The 16,733-nt window shown below is 43.6% G+C and overlaps 2 protein-coding genes across 2 annotated transcripts; both read left to right on the top strand.

Moving 5' to 3' along the window:
- Positions 1–601: 601 nt before the first annotated feature.
- On the top strand, positions 602–2,398 carry MONOS_18468 (uncharacterized protein; the record flags this gene model as incomplete). Its single annotated transcript, XM_067871492.1, has 1 exon — positions 602–2,398. One exon carries the CDS (start codon positions 602–604, stop codon positions 2,252–2,254), a length of 1,653 nt encoding a protein of 550 aa, XP_067718569.1. The 3' UTR covers positions 2,255–2,398.
- Positions 2,399–4,008: 1,610 nt separating this feature from the next.
- Positions 4,009–16,380, top strand: MONOS_18467 (uncharacterized protein; the record flags this gene model as incomplete). Its single annotated transcript, XM_067871491.1, has 14 exons — positions 4,009–4,453; positions 4,552–5,075; positions 5,549–5,690; positions 5,729–5,860; positions 5,914–6,215; positions 6,252–6,493; positions 6,557–7,066; positions 7,141–7,404; positions 7,487–7,887; positions 8,037–9,959; positions 10,034–11,114; positions 11,228–11,592; positions 11,658–12,020; positions 12,131–16,380. The coding sequence occupies 14 exons, from the start codon at positions 4,009–4,011 to the stop codon at positions 16,378–16,380; spliced, it is 10,944 nt and encodes a 3,647-aa protein (XP_067718568.1).
- Positions 16,381–16,733: the final 353 nt, after the last annotated feature.

The following is a 16,733-nucleotide window of genomic DNA, read 5'->3' as shown; positions in this document are numbered from 1 at the left end:
GCTTTATTTCTCTGCTTAATTAAAGGTTCAATCTGTTCTTCGTATTTGCGAGTTACAATTTCTAAATTTCGTAAATAAATTCGTTTTCTTTTGTTTTCGTATTTTTTAAATATCTCAGTTGAGCCTAAATATGTGAGGATGTGAAAATAGAAAATATGAAAAATAAACTGAACGCAAACAATTGTTCTCAGGTCAACTTTATCTTCCAATTCAATTTCATTATCTTTAACTTGAGTCTTTTGAAAAGCTGAACTTGAAGATGAAAATGTTTGAGATGAAGATTGAAAAGCATCAGATTCACAAAAATCGCGCTTTTCTTGAGGAACAAAATCGCAATCAGTAAATCTTATTATCTTTCCAGAATCATGTATAAATTCTACACAAATGTAAAAGTTAGAAGTAAAATATTACTTGCTCACGACACATTCCAAAATAAATTAAACCTAAAGATTTTGACATTCGATCTTTAACCAAAACAAATTGATGAAAATTTTTGATCAAAATATTCCATTTATGGCACAATTTCATTTTTTATTGTTAAATAATTCCAATAATTAACAAAGTGCGATAGTTATAAAGGAAGAGTTTATTTTCTATTTTAATGCAGCAAAATGATATCCGACTTTTGGAGCGATTGCTTCCACGTGTTATCAATGGAGGAGTTGTTGTTTATCCTGATCGTTTGGACTTTGGAGTTGTCAAAAGAGGACAAATATATTCGACAATATTATTAATTGCAATGCGGCCTGGAAAATTTGAAAGTGAACTTATAGAAGTTATTCCTTGTGCACACCAGAGCATTCAAATTGTTGAACCGAAAGTATCAGCAATTATTTCTTTGGAAGTTCGACTTTATGCGTCAAGAGTTGGACGAATAGCTTCCCACATTACAATAAGTACTACTAAACAAAGGATGCAGATACCTGTTTGCACTGAAGTCATTAGCGCAGCTCAATTTGATACTCAGAAAAATTTATCTCAAATGCGAAAACAACGAGTTGAATATCGTGTCATAAGCAAAACAATTCCAAAAGAGATTCCAAAGTCTGATATTTTCCAAATCGCAATTCAGTTATCAAAGCAAACAACTGCAAATCCAATATCAAAGTTAAAAAAAACAAAACTATCTTCAAGTCTTCATGCATCTTCAACATCCACTTCAATATCTTCATTTGCTAACACTTCAACATCTTCATCTTTACGCCCTTCACGAATTCCTCGCTCAACAGTTTCTCAATCAACAACATCACATTCTCATTCACCTTCTTCACTTCTTCCTTCATCTTTAACATCTTCCAGTTCTCATGAAACCTCTTCAATTTCTCTTTCTCCATCACCGACTCCAATACAGTCACCATCATCCTCTCTTGCAACAACCGCTCCGATTTCATCATCTGATGCAGACAAGTCCATTCAACATCATAGATCAGTCAGTGATGGAGGGACAAATTTGGCAAATAGTCCTCAAAACGGCATTGCCAAATCTCCAATTGTGCACGTTATTGGAGGTAAATTACTGATCAAGCCAGGTCTTTCTCATCAAAATCCCAATGCGCTTCCTGTTCCTCGTGCTCTTTATGCATTTGCGGAGAAGGAAGAAGATGATGAAAATGATAGCATAAGTGATGAGTGGGAATTTTCAGAGCAAGTAAAGAAGAAAGGCCAGACGCAGAATTCTGGAAAATTGTATAGAGTTAGCAGGAACGAAGAAGAAGAGAAAAAAGAAGAGTTATCTTTTCATCTTCACATAGAAGAAGCTTTAGCCAAAAAAGAGAAAGGAAGCAGAATTGAAGGAGGAAGAAAAGAAACAGTGAAAGACAAGGAAGGAGACGAACTTAGTGTTAATGAAGTTAGCGACGATGAAGACAGTGATTCTATTGTGTTCTATGATGACAATGAAGAAAATGGGGTGACGTCTTCTGAAGAGCTGAGCGCCAATCGGTATTTGGATGATGCAGATTTCATTTTAGACAATGAGACGGCTGAGTTTTTCAAAAAATGCGAGATTGCATATCAGAAAATGGGGGAGAAGTTTGGATTGGCAAAGATTGATCGGGTGGCTGAGCTGGCTTCTGGACTTGGTGATGATGGCAGTGATGCAGAAGAAAATTTGCATTTAAAAGAGAAAGAAATGAAAAAAAGAGACATTGAGGAAGCTCGATGCATTGGACTGCACAGTGTAGGAAATCAAAAACTTGATGAAGACACAGAAGAGGATGAAACAGATCCTTTTGAAGGAGTAGACGAATTTTGATAAAAATAGGCAATTCTGTTTTATCTGTTAATAAAATGATTTATGAATATTATTGTTTGTAATCGCTTCTAGCATTTCATTTCGTAATTTTTGTTTTTAAATTTCAAAATGATGAAAGTGAATGATATAGTAATGTGAGCTTTATCAGTTTTTAAATATATTCGGAATTCCTATGATTTATAAAACTTATTAATGTTGTTTTCTTTCAAAGGAAATAGTTGAAAGCGTTTGTGAAATTTCACTTTTTAAAACTTCGTTTTTGAACCACGTTAAGTCAAAAATTTCAAATTCATTTGATGAAGATAATTACGAAGCTGGAAAAGGAGATGACACTTTTAAGCAATTTATGTGAATCAGTTGTTATCAGACTTACATAAAAACAATTAAGAAGAATACTTTTTCTTATCAAAAACAAATATTATTGATATAATATTGTCAAGTTTTTTATCAACAATGTTTTGCTATTCATCAGTTTTTCTGAAGAATGTTCATCATTGTTTTGTTTGAATTAATTCAATCTTCCCAAAAATAACTTAATATTTCAAAATATCACAAAACCAAAATGAACGATAATATCAAATTGAAGTTTTACGAATTGAATTAAACATCAAATCAGACAACGATAGGGTAAAATACTTTGCTTCAGGCGTTTTCATTGAATAATTATGTACTTTTCAAAAACTATTTTATGTCAAAAAACATAATAAAAATGGATCCATTTTTTGACATTCGTGAAATGTCGGAAAACTTTTTGATTTGATTTCAACGATGCCTGCTTACGGATGTGAAAATCTTATTAAATTTGAAATCTGAAAAAGCAAAAATAAAGTTATGAGTGAAGCAATTTTTCAATGCCTTGCGCAAAAAAGCTTGAAAGTCCGTATTTTCCCCATATAAATATGAAATCTTTATCATCTGAACACAACTTATTGTGCTTTCCATAAAAAATTATCTAAAGACTTTCATTTCTTATGTTGTGCAAACATATTCATTCTCGTTGAATATTCACTTTTGGTTCAATTATCAAAAGAAAAGCCTTTTTACATTCATTGTTAACCTTTTTTATTTTGAAAATGGGAAAAACAAGGACGTTTGTATTTGTTGATTATCTTCATTGATAAAATTTCCCCATTTTACCATGAACAGGATATACAATGAACAAAATATGTCCAATTCATCTAGCTGGGGACGAAGAAGACGAAGAAGAAAAAGACAATGATGACTTTGTTGAGTGTGAAGAAGAAGATGGGGAAGAAGATTACAATGAAAAATGCTTCACATGCTTTCAGAGAATGCGTTATTTTCTCAACAAGGAATGTATCAACTATCATTAATTTAAATTTGATGATCCTTTTTGAATGTTTGATGAAAATTATAAAAATTCCCCCAGAATAATGTTCGTTTATCGTTACAAAATTCAACAATCACTTGAAATATTAGATTGCCAAAATCTTTATTTCTTTTTCATATTAAAAATTAATTTATTTCCCTAAAATGAAAGAAAACAACCACATTAAATAAACAAATGGATTTTATTTGCATTTCCATTAAAATGATAATCATACAAATGTAAGATCAATCATAAGTCAGTTTAAAAAAATGATTAATTGCACTGAATTAGAAAAAAGATAATTCACATTCTTAATGAGCTATGGAACAGAAAATGAATTTGTCATAATACATAAAGATTCAAAAAGAATGGGTTATCAAAAACCCAATTTTGAAAAAAACTTTAATTTCTGTTTTAAGTTTCCATGCTCGACAAGTGCTTGCTGATATCTGCATTCATTTCCATATCCTTTCAATTAGCCGCCAACACAAGAATTGAATATCTTTCAAAAAGTGCCAGCAAGAGGGTTGTTTCCTTTGGCCTTGACGAGATGGATAATGGACCGATTTCAGTAGGAAGAAGTGCTCCGTCCATTGCAGTTGATGAAGATGCAAATTTGAAACACGAAAACGAAATTGCGGAAAAGAACTTCACAAAGCCGGTGTCTTCGACCATCGACACATTCATTGAAATGCACAACAGCACTTTTTGTGCCTCAAAAGTCACCTTCTTTCCCACAGGAAGACAGTGTCAGATAGTGACATCTTGTTCGTCTCTTTTTCTGAAGCAGGTTTCTATGTCATTTGGGGCAAAGGCGATTTCCAGATTTTGTGAAGCAGAAGGCGGAAGGATAGAGATCTGCAATTTGAGTTTGCTGTTCCGAACACAAAACCGTTCGATTTCATCGCTTGTTGAGTGGAAAGAAAGTGCAGAGGGCGAAATTGGCTGTGGCAAAGCCTTTTGTCAGACACTTCGTTTTCGTGCTTGTCGACTCCACCCTTCTTGTCTGTGTTTGGTTCGCTGTCTCTTTTGCACATGTCGATGGAAAACGTGGTGTTTATGAATGTGTCAACAAACATTGCACACAGCAGCACCACTGCTTTCTCAGAAGCAAACCATCTCCAGAAATCTCTTGTCTCCAGCATCTTGCTGGTTGACTGTGACCAATCACTGTTGAGTGTTGATGAGAGTGCAACGAGGCTCGCAAAGTTAGTCGTGTTCAACTCTTCGTTTCTCAGATCGCATGACATTCAAAAGGATCAATGCTTCAACACTTCACTGCCTTCGTTTTCGAGTGGACAAATAGAGTTCGACAGTTGCAGATTTGAATCATGCACATCAGCGACACGGAATGGAGGCGCACTAAATGTTGGTGGGAGTGCTTCTCTGACACTCAGAAGTTGCACTTTCACAAATTGCTCAATAACTTATTGTGGAGAAAATATGCCAAGAGGAGGTGCTGTTTACACATTCACAAGAGCGAATTGCACTGTTTTAAACACTTTGTTTTATGGGTGCTCATGCAATTGTTCATCAGTTCAACCTTTTGGAGGAGCTTTGGCTGTTTTCAATGCTTTCACATTTTGAAACAATGCGAGTTCAAAAATTGCTTTTCTCGCACATGTGGAGCATTTAACATTGAACAGCATAAAAAATTGGAACTTATTGACTGCTTGTTCGACAAAAATGAAGCAATTGTATCAAGAGGTTCTTTTCATTTATACAATGGAACATTCAATGATTCTATAACCAACAGTTTGATCAAAGATTCAAAAGTGGAAAACGGTTTTGCCGGAGCACTCAGTTTTGAGTTTTATACAAATAAAATGATCTTTATAAAATATTGCCTATTTGATAATAACATATCCCCAACAAATGAAGGGAATGATATCCATTTTAGAGCAAATAATACAGTTAATGCAACCAAAGAGTGGATAATATATTCATATTCGACATCAAGTCAGACCGGGAGAGTGTATTGCAACGGAGACAAAGCAGGGTGGCTCCCAGATGTGCCTGCAGTGTACGATCCTCTGAGAGTCGACTCAGCTGGGGAAGCGATGATGCAGGATGCGGGAAGAATGGAGCAGAGTGCAGGACAATCGCGTTTGCGGTGACACAGTGGGTGAGCCACAGACACACAGGGGTTGTGGTGTGCAGCGAGGTGAGTGTGGAGAAGGCTGTGAGCATCTCCGGGCTGGAGATTTGCATAAGCAAAGATGCAACAATGGAACATGGAACGATTCGGTCGGATGTGGAAAGCGGCTCGCTGTTCAGTGTGGGTAGCGGGAAGCTGGAGTTGGAGGGTGGACAGTGATTCATGATACAGGAAATTCGAGGGGTTCGTCTCTGTTTGCAGTGGATGGGTATGAGGGTTTGGCGCATGTAAAGAATTGCACGATACAAGCGGACTCTGTGGATTTGTCGTTTCACGAGCCGCTTTTTGTGGCAGGGAGGGGAAAGATTGCTATCGAGGACTGCCAAGTGGAGAATGTGCGTCTGGAAGGGTGCAGTCTGCTGATGTGGAGTGCTGAAGGAAGTGTTTGTGTTCGAGGCGGGAATATAACCTCAGACAACGAGAAAGAAATGGAAACGGGGAGTGGCAGAGAAGGCGTTGGAGGCAGGAGAGATGTTTGAGTTTGGGAATGTGACGATGACCGGGTGCAGGTGCAGTGCGGGGATGGCGGAGCGATTTGGGTGGAGATGGTTGGAGGAAGCTGTGCGAGAATAGGATCAGAAAGTTCAGTCACAGGGATGAAGCAATGCTGGGCAGAACGGAGTGGGGAAGGAGGTTTTGCTGGAGAGAGCAGAGGTGGAGGGATATGTTTGGTGCTGAAGGATGGAGGCGAAGACTTCTGTGTGGCTCGCCCGTTGTTTGAGGAGAACAATGCGGATTGGGGGCGAAATGTGTTTGTCAAATCTCCGTGACCCCAAGAAAAGCACTGTTCAAGCACATTTTCCGTTCTATCCAGAGTATTTCTCGGAGCAAGAGATGCAGGGAGAAGATGGAAGAACACCGAATATTGGAATCCCGCTGGTGTATTTCCTGCAGCTGCGAGAAGCGCGAGTGAGTGTGGGAGACGGGGAGTGGATGTGAGTGCATGTGGATTTGCAAAGTATCAGTGCAAGACGATGGACTATGCATTTGGGCAGCAGGAAGGGATGCATCTGGTGCTGTACAACAAGAGCTACACATGGAGAGAGTGCCTGGTGCTTGATGGAGCAGAGGGATATGACTTGAGCGGGAAAGAAGGGATGTCGGAGGTGAGGATGGTTGGGAACGAGAGTGGGCTGTACGAGATGGTGAAGGTGGGGAGCAGTGTGCAGATATCACTTGTGGCATTTGCCTTGGAGCCTGAACTGAAACAGTCGCAGACTTGTGTGTTTGCAGTCGAAGGGGAAGGGAATGGTGCGCTGACGCTCTCTTCATCGCGGGTGAGCGGCGATGCGGATGTGCTGTCTGTCCCGTTCTGGTTTTGTGCGTGTGAGAAAGGGAAGATGCTGATGAGCAGTGTTGTTGTGGAGCATTTGTGCTTTTGGTGGAGCCGTTTGTGAGGTGCAGCGGAACGGAGTCTGAAACGGTGATGATGCAGGCAACGTTCGCTGACACGACAAGCTGGGGAGAAGAAGGGTTGATTGTGCTTCGCGATGGCTCCACGGCAAAAATCAGCAAGAGTGCGTTTGAAAGCAGCAGCGGAAGCAAGCAGCCGATGATTGTTGTGAACAAAGCCAGGAAGACCAATGTGAGCGAGACAAGCGTAGACTGCTCTCTTTCTGGTCAAGGAGATGGGTGTTTCCTTCGCGGAACGCTGGGAGTGGGGTGCGAAATGGTTGTAGATGGAGGAAACATGAGTGGGACATGCCCAAGAGGAAACGGGGAATGCTGAGACTGGTGCTGGAAGGCGGAAGCAAGCTGCAGATTGGAAGAAGCATGGAGACGATTGTGAGCAAGTGCAAAGCAGTTTTGCAGCAGGGAGTGGGGGATATGGAGGAGGGATGTATTTGGAGACAAATAGCAGTGACGTGAATATGGGGCTGAATGCAGTGAAGTTTGATGGATGTCAAGCAGACAGGCATGGACACAATCTGTTTTTAACAGCCCCCAACTTCACAGCTTCTGTGACAAAAGCCACACTCGGATTTGTGGCTGACACCACAAATGAAGAGGAGCTTGAGGGATATGAAGGAGGAAACAGCACATATGCAATCCCGTTGGTGCTGTATCTGCGTGACGACCCTGAGCCAGTTATGGTTGGTGGAGATAACAAAAAGATTTCGACAGATGTGGATATGCTGGACACGGGTGCGAAACGATGGACTTTGTGATGGCTCGGTGGGTGGAGGAAAACGGACTCAACGCATCAATATCAAACACTGTGCCGCTATACTCGGAGGCAAGTCTTGTCAGCGGAGTATTTGTGCTGAACGGCACATCAGTATATTCTCAAATAGACGTGTTCGAAAATGCTGCAAAGAAACAGGATGGGATGATAGAGACAAGCTGTGCGACAACATTTACGGGACTGAAGATTACTGGGCCAGCGAGCTTGAACACGAGGTTTTATCTAATATGCACGAAAAGTGGAGTCTTGACATTGAGCTCGTGCGCTCTGAGTGTACGCTCGTCACTCACAGCTGCATATTCCATGATCGCCTGCACAGGAGGGCAGACAACGTTGAATGATGTGACCATCAGGAATGCTGTGTGTGCGTGTGGAGCCATGATTTGGATCACAGGAGAAGGAAGCTGCACCATGGATGAATGCACAATGATGAATGCAAAGGGTTCGGAAGCAACAGATGGATGCGTTGTCTATGCATCATCTGGCACTCTGGAAATAGGAAACACGACATTTTCAGAGGAAGGGGCAGATGACAGATCAGGCAGCGTGAGGCTGGCAGATAAGCTGGGAAAGTGGATGGGAGTGAGGAACTGCACGTTCAGAGGCTTGTCAAGGAACGGAGAAAAAGGATGTGTGCTGTTTGGGATGTTGGATGAAGGGATGGTGCTTGAGCTGAACGATGTGAACATGGAGAACTGCACTGTGAGTGGAGGAAGCGGAGGAGGATGCTTTGTGGAGTTGTCGAAGACAGCAAGACTTCGTGTCGGAGAGAGTGGGAATAGAATGCTGGCTGAAGGATGCCGAGCGCTGGCTGGCGAATGTGGCGGATTGAAGGGATTTGGAGGAGGAATGCTGGTGAAGTGCATTGAAGAGGCAAGTGATATGATAATTGCGGGGGTGAAATTTGGAGAAGGGGAAAAAGCGAACATGGCTGACAAGGGAGGAAACAATGTGTTTGTTTCGTGTGTGAATTTATCAATGGTGGTGAATGAAGGCTCGTTCAACTTTGACTTTATGAAGAAAGTTGAAGAGTCGCCCAGGCTGTGGGATTTGATGGGGATGGAAAATGGAGCAAGAGAGAATCCGATTCCGCTTGTTGTGTTCTTTCGAGAAAGCGCAGGGAATGTGTTTGTTGGAGACAAAGGGTGCGATTATGTATTATGCGGGTTTGAGGATTATCCGTGCAGAGGAATTGTGCATGCTGCAGCACTGCGAAAAGGATCGGAAAACGTGGTGGTTACGCTTCTTGCAGACTTTGGGTTTTGCGATTCCATAATTCTGGATGCTCAAGAAATGACCATCAACACCCAAGGCAACAGCCACGAAAGAATGGTCCATGGAGAAGGAGAAGGAGAATCCGACTGGTTGATAGAGACCAAAAAGAACATCACTTTTGAAGATGTCTCATTTGGGATGCCGCCTTCATTTAACTACCAACGTGAAAGCTTTCTGAGGTGCAGCAAAGACAAACTGGAGCTCAGAAGGTGTTTGGCGAAGGTTGAGGCAGACTCAAGGAGGATTGATTATTCATTTGTTAGTGTGGAAGGAGGGATGCTTGTGATGGATGATTTTTCAGCGATGGAGTTGTGTGCTGTGCAACATGGGCTTGTGGATGGAAGAGGGCTGGACTCAAAAGTGGAGCTAAGTGGGGTGAAGTTTGAGGGTATTTCTGTGGAAGGAGAAAGAGGAGTTGTGTGTGGGCAAAGCTGTGGATTGCTCAGCATGAATGATTCTTGGATGAATTCGTCTGCTCTTGGAGACAGCTGCTTGGTGTGGTTTTGCGGGTGCGCATCCGTTAACATGAAAGGGCTGAGCATCTGGAACGTGTCGAGAACAGCAGGGAGTGGAGGGGCATTCAGTGGAGAAATAGGAGAAGGGTGCAAGTGCGAGATCCGAGGGAGCACATTTGGCAATGTGAGTTGTGGGGAGCATGCTGGAAGGGGAGGGTGCGGAGCTGTGGAGGTGATGAGAAATGGGAAGCTGATTATTGAGGGTGCGTTTTTGAAAAGAATGGGGTGGATGAAGAAGCAGGGTTTGGGGGAGGGTTGTTTGCTCGGTTTGTGGATGTGAGTGTAAAGTACAGCATGAAGCACAACACATTTGCAGAGAACAAAGCAAGCGTGGGGAAAGATGTGTATGTGATTTGCCCGCAGGCGAGAAAGATGCTGTATCAGGAGTTGTGGGAAGGAACAGTCGAAGAGGATGATGAAAAAGAGCGGTTTTGGGTTTATGATGAGAGTTCTGGAGTGGTAATCAACACTTCGATATTAGTTATGCTTTTTCCGGCAGGCGAGGAGATTGTATTTGTTGATGGAACAGTGATAAATTCAGAGGGGTGTGGGCACGAAGAAACACCATGTGGCGATGTGTTGCATGGGTTCAAAGCAATGAACGAAAATCAGACCACAATAAGGATTGTGTCGGGCACATTTTTGGGATCAGTTATTGATCGAGACTCATCGCTCGCAATTGAAGGGGCAAAGGCAATTCACCCAGAGCTGGAGATAAAACAAAGCGGGCAGCTATGTGTGTCTCATGAAAACATATCCCTTTCGCTTCGAGGCTTGACTTTCAGATTTGCAACAGAACTTTCGCCAGCATTAACTTCTTCACAATTATCTTCGGTATCTTCTTTTGAGTTGAATTCTGTCTTTGCTATCAGCTGCGGACGATGCGCAGTGACAGATTGTGCATTTGGAAGAGGAGGCGAAGGAGGAGATGAAGACCAATCAGAGGTGACAAGATGGCTGGTATATGAAACCGGAGGTGCAGTTGAGATGAGTTCTGTTCAGTTTGAAAGTGTTGATTTTTGCAATGAATGTGGGATTGGACTTTGCCTTGGTGGAGAAATGGTTTGCCAAAACGTCACAATTTCCCACATTGCAACAGATGGCCCGAATATGTTTGAAAGCAGAGGCAATGCTCGGGTGGAATTCAGCATGATGAACGTGAGCCATGCAAGAGCAGAGAAAGGACGATTTGTCACTGTGAAGGAAGGGTCGAGCTTGATGATGGGCGAGGAGTGTGCGCTTGAGGGTTGTGGGCGAAGTTCAGTGAATGGGAGTTTTGCTTGCTGCGAAATGAGCAAGGAAGCAGAGCTGAAGATAGAATCTGGGGCAATGAGCCATTGGGCATGCGACAATGAGAAAGGTTATGGAGGATGCCTGTTCGTCAAGCTGTGTGCCGGGTTTGGTGGAGATTTTTACTTCAAAAATATTCAGTTGAGTGAGAATGATGCCTTTGAGGGAAGGACATGTTTGTGGAATGTGTAGAACTAAATGCATCGGTGACACAAGAAAGGTTCAGGTTTGAGCTGGCAAGTGGGAGCGACGGGAAGGCTGCTGATCTGAAGGGTATTGATGCAACGCGCTTTCCCTCTCCAGTGGATTTGAGGCTGTTTCTTATTCAGGCGCACTGCATGCAGGCTGTTGTGTCCAGCGAAGGGTATGACACTTTGGGCTGCGGGGTGCTGATGCATCCCTGCCAGTCATTTTGGAGAGGCTATTGCAACACGCAGGCAGACGCAGATCCAAAGGAGCTGGCAATACAGGAGGGTGCAACAGTCAGTCGCGGATACGATATGTCTTCATTTGTTGTTGCTTCGTTGCCAGCAGAAGAATACAGCAAACTGCACATTTCACATGACATCCAGGATGGGATATCTGGTGCAGTGTTTTGGAATGCCAAGGCGCTGTTGTTCCGCACAATCAAATTCTCATTTCCCCAACAGCATCATCTGCCGTTCGTTCGATGATTGCTTCGTCGTCTGCAAGCTCTTTGCTGTCGATTATCAACTGCTCCATATCCAAAGCGAGTGGCGCTGCAGTTCAATATGTGGCTGTATCAGTCACAGGGGGCGAGCTTGTTATTGAAAGCAGTTCGTACACATCGTCTGGCGAGTATGCTTCTGCTCCCTTTTCTGTTCGTGGCACAATGTGTGCGATAAACAGCTCATTCAGCACGGCTCAAACGAGATCAAGCAAGGAAGGAGGGCTGATGCAAATCAAAACGAGTGGCGGTGATTCGGTAAAGATGGAGGGATGCACACTGGAAGGGTGTGCATGCACTGAAGAGAATGGGAAAGGGGCGCTTTGTATGTTGATGGGAAAGAAGCCGTTCAGTCTAATTGTTTGCTGCTGAAAAGTGTCAATTTTGCAGCGAATCACGCACAAATCGGGGAGCACATGTTTGTTGCGTGTAAAGACCTGAATGCCACAGTGACAAAGTCGAGCTTCATGTTTTCGTTGGATTTTGTCAAGGAAGATGACAATGGGCTGATGGGAAGCGATGCAGTGCATAATGAAACAACGCTTCTGAGGTTTCTTGTGCAGTACAAAGGAAGCACAGTGCACATTGCTCGAGCCGGGTATGACTTGTTGCGATGTGGAGGAGCAGAGGATCCGTGCAGGAGCTGGACTCACGGGGTGAAGCAATTTGAGTCAGAGTCCCCCACAAAAATAGTTGTGATCGATGGAGGCTGCAACTACAAGGAGAATGGGGTGCTTTCGGATTATGAAGTGAAGTCGATTGGGGAGGAAGAAGAGGAGCAATCAAGAGCTGAGCTTTGCGTCGTGCAGGGCGATGACGAACAACATGACGTGTGCATGCGAAATGCAGGGGTGCTTTGTTTTGAAAAGATCTCGTTTGTTGTGGCAGAGGGGTTTTCAAACGAGGAAAACGGGGTGATTGTCAGCGAAGATGGGAACTTGAGGTTGACGAGCTGCGAGGCTTGGATGAACGGCAGAGCTTTGCTGGAAAATAGCGCTTCATTTGTCGTTGTGCTGAGAGGGGCTGTGCTGCTGGAAGGAATGACAGTGAGCCGCTCATCGTTTGGAAGAAGTTTGATGGAAATAGCGTCTCATGTGGATTGTGTGTTGGATTCTGTCAGTGCAGAATTGATAAATGTTGAAGAAGGATGCATAATTAGCATGAGAGATGACGACTCTGAGCAAATGAACAGCAAAAACGCTGGAGCAGGGATTTCATTAAACAAGTGCTCATTCAAGAATATCACAAACAACGGAGAGAGCGGAAGCGTTGTGGTTGTTGGAGGAAGAGGCAGTGGAAGCAAACTTTGCATTAATTCGAGTATGCTTGAAATGTGCACAAGCAGCAATTCGCAGAAAGGAGGGGCAATTCTGTTTCGATTGAGCTCTGGCGGATGCTTGGACGTGAGGGGTTCGACGATTGGGCTGTGCAGCTGTTCGGCACAGAATGGGTGTGGAGGCGGCTTCTATGTTGAGGCTGTGCATGCAGGAAGCCTGAACATGCTTTTTGCTAATATCAAGTTCGACTCGAACATTGCGCATATCGGGAGGGATTTGTTTGTGGAGTGCAACAACATCAAAGAGCAGATCAACGAGACGCAGTTCCAGTTTGATCTGAGAGAATCGAAGTACAACAGGCTGAATGCAATATTTGGAATAGACAGAGCAGAGTTGTGTGTGGAGGCAGTGAATCTGATTGAGTTTATTGTGATATATCAGAATGACACGATCTTCACGAGCTCGGATGATGGATCAGCAAGTGAAGACAGCAAAAACTGTGGAACTCAGGCGCTTCCATGCTTGTCGGTTGGGTATGCTGTTGGCCATCTCACATATGACTTTGAAAGCCAGATTGTGGTTGTTGGAGAAGGGTTGATTGGAAAGGAAGTGGACGTGGCAAATGTATCGATACGATCGCGGGGATCAGAGACTGCACTTCTGCGCATTGGCACACAACTGGAATGCACACGCCAGTATGTGGTGCTGTGTTCGGAGGCAGTTTTCTTCAGGGGGATTTCGTTTGTTGTTTGTGCAGAGAGCATGCGTGGTCATGGATGCTTTGTGGAGTGCAGCAGAGGCACAACACAAATGACAAGGTGCTCGTTTCGAAGCGATGCAGAGATGGGAGATTCCACCAAGATAAATGCCATTTTGGTGCAAGTGGAGGCAAGGGGATGTCTGCAACTGGAAAACACAACACTGAGACAGATATCGTCAGAATGTCCGCTGATAGCATGTGAAGGACAATCAACGCTGCGCTGCACTTCCCTAATCATGGAATCGCTTTTCTGTGCATGTGATGCGATTCTTGTAAAAGAATGCGAATTATTGGGCATGGAAAAAGTCGAGTGCCATGATGTTGTGTGCGGCAGTGGAGCGCTGTTTGCCTTTCAGGGAATAAATGCTGGTGAGAGGAGTGGAAACAGTGAAGAATACTCTCTTTCAATGGGCTCATTTAAAAATATATCAATCGAGGCAAGAAAGCAAACACTTTTCTGTTTTACGCGCTTAACAAATCTGCGAATGCGAAACATCACTTTTAGCAGATGCTCGGCACTTGTGCAGAATGGCATGTTGCTATCTTCTGATAGATGCCATGAAACAGAAATTGAATACTGCAGCTTTAGCGGGAAAGGAATGGACGACACCGTGGAGTCAAAGACGCCAAGAAGCGAGATATGCAAATGGAATGGATCACTAGTTGCCCTGCAACAGTCTGAGACAATAATAAGAGGCACCACCATATCAGAATCGCCAATCGGGGGATTATTTGTGTCTGGAGGGAATGTGATGATAGATCAAGGGGAGTTTCGGGACAACAATGCAAAGGTGAAAGGATATCCATCTGCACGAAGGAATATAGCATGCGCTGATCGTGGCATGCTGTCAATCGCAAGCCTGAAAGGAGGAGACGGCATGTTGCCAAGCACATCCATGTGGATTGCAAATAGCAATTGTGTGCTTGGTGGAATTGCTTCAGAGCGAGCATCATCATTTTTTATCCCTGTGCTAGAGTCGGTGAAGATGGAAAAAGGAGAAATTACAACAGAGCTCACATTCATCGGAAGGCTTCTTCTTCCATGCAATCTGACAGTTCAGATAGCTTTTTCAATTGGAAGTGAGTCTCAAATAGAAAAGCAAAATATGAATGAGAGCGACTACAAATCTGAAACTGAGATTCACAGCTGGATACCTTCCACAAAAATAAATGGAGTATCGGAAGAGGTTGAAGTGTCAGTGTGCATTCTGTTTGGAGACGAGAGCATTCGGCGACCAACTGATTCTTTCATCCTGAAGAACAGGAGCGAGCAGAAGAGCTTTGGCGATGAGAAAATAACAGAAGGAGCACAAAGCCCAAATGCATCATGGCCAGTTATTGTTTGCATCGCAGTAGTAGTAATTCTTTTAATAACATTGATTATATTTATAGTCCGGAAAGCAAAGAGAAGAACAGAAGAGCTGGAAGTGATTGTTGAAGACACAGTGAAGAAGGATCCGAAAGCGTTTGAGATGGTGACGATGGAGATGTCACCCGAGGAGCAGTGGAGGAGAGCTGAGAGGGAGGCAGAGAAGAAGAATGAAGAGAGGATAAAGAAGAGAGTGTATGAGAAAAGCTTGGGACATTCAGAGTCATCAGAGCATTTGTTGAGTGAGAGTGGCTCAACAGAATACATCTTGGGGAGAGATTCAGACAAGATCCCTCAATGGATGCTTGAGAAGGTTGAAGATGAGGAAGAGACGAGGAAAAGAACACCATCGCCATCCATTTCATCCACCTCAACAACAGACACTACAGACACAGACACAACATTTGTTCGAGGAGAGGATCTGTGTCCAACCACCTCATCGATGTCGAATCTGGTGGATGCAATGGCCTGTTCATCGCCACATGAGAAGCTCATTGTGGACTTGAGGGATTCGCTGTTCATGTTGCTTCATGGAAGGAATGAGAAGAAAGAGATGGCGATAGGCACTCTGCAGGAGCGGGAGGTCTCGGCTGCTCAGATCCTGTTCTGGGTGGCCAACCTTGCCCTCCACTCATTTGATGAAGAACAGGAATTGCCTTCTCTTGCCAACCTCAGCCCTCACATCGTGCTGTTTTCTGAGCACATGGTGATCTGCATTGCACTCCACTCCGACTGCTCCTCAGACTCAGACACTTCATCCACTTTTTCTTCCACCTCGACAATTGTCACCTCTTCCTCTGATGTTTCTGTGAAGAGCGAGAGATTCTCAAAATCACCACCACCTTCGTCGGCCTTTGAGGATGAGGATGACAACCGGAAAGAGTGTCTGCGGTGGAAGGCGCCAGAGCTGCTGATGAACAAAGATCTGGGAGCCACAAAGAAGACAGTTGTGTTCTCGATTGGGATGATGCTGTGGGAGAGTCTGACGCTGGAGATCCCGTTTGGCGAGTATGAAGCAGAGGTGGCGGGGATGTGGCTGAAAGAAGGAAAGCGGCCGAAGACGGGAGGACTGGAAGGGAGCAGGCTGGAAGGGCTGGTGAAAGGGTGCTTTTCGCAAGAGGCGAGGGACAGGTGCACTCTGACAGATGTGAAGCGGGTGCTAATTGGGCTGTTCCCGGCCGGGACAGTCATGCTCACAGTGACCGATGCGATTGGGCTGGAGGAAGAATCAGGAAGCTACAGGAAATACAGCAGGTTCAGTGGGGAAGGAAGCAACTGAGAAGGCAGAAATTAAAGTGAGCGTGATTTTGACGGATGAGCATAACAATGTTTGAAAATGGAATGACAAAGAAAAGAGAAACGGAAAAAGAAGAGGCTAGTGGAATTGGTCACACAAGATTTCACAGATAGAAGATCCATTGAAGAAGCATTGGAAGCAAATGAATGGATGGATTGCAGCCGCATTTTGTGTGACGAATATGGTGAGATGCCCGTCATCACGCACAATTGCGATATCTGCTTGAATTTATCTTGCTCTCTTTTCTTTTCTTTCTTTTATTTTTCCTTTATATTTTTGTTTGTGAAGAAAGGATTTCTTCTACGTGCCTTTTCTTCTATTGGCTGATTCATGGC

This window comes from Monocercomonoides exilis (assembly GCF_001643675.1).
Source record: "Monocercomonoides exilis strain PA203 chromosome Unknown scaffold87-37991, whole genome shotgun sequence".
In the NCBI taxonomy this organism is placed as follows: Eukaryota; Preaxostyla; order Oxymonadida; family Polymastigidae; genus Monocercomonoides; species Monocercomonoides exilis.
The sequence above is the reverse complement of the archived record's forward strand: the minus strand, read 5'-3'. Positions and strand labels throughout refer to the sequence as shown.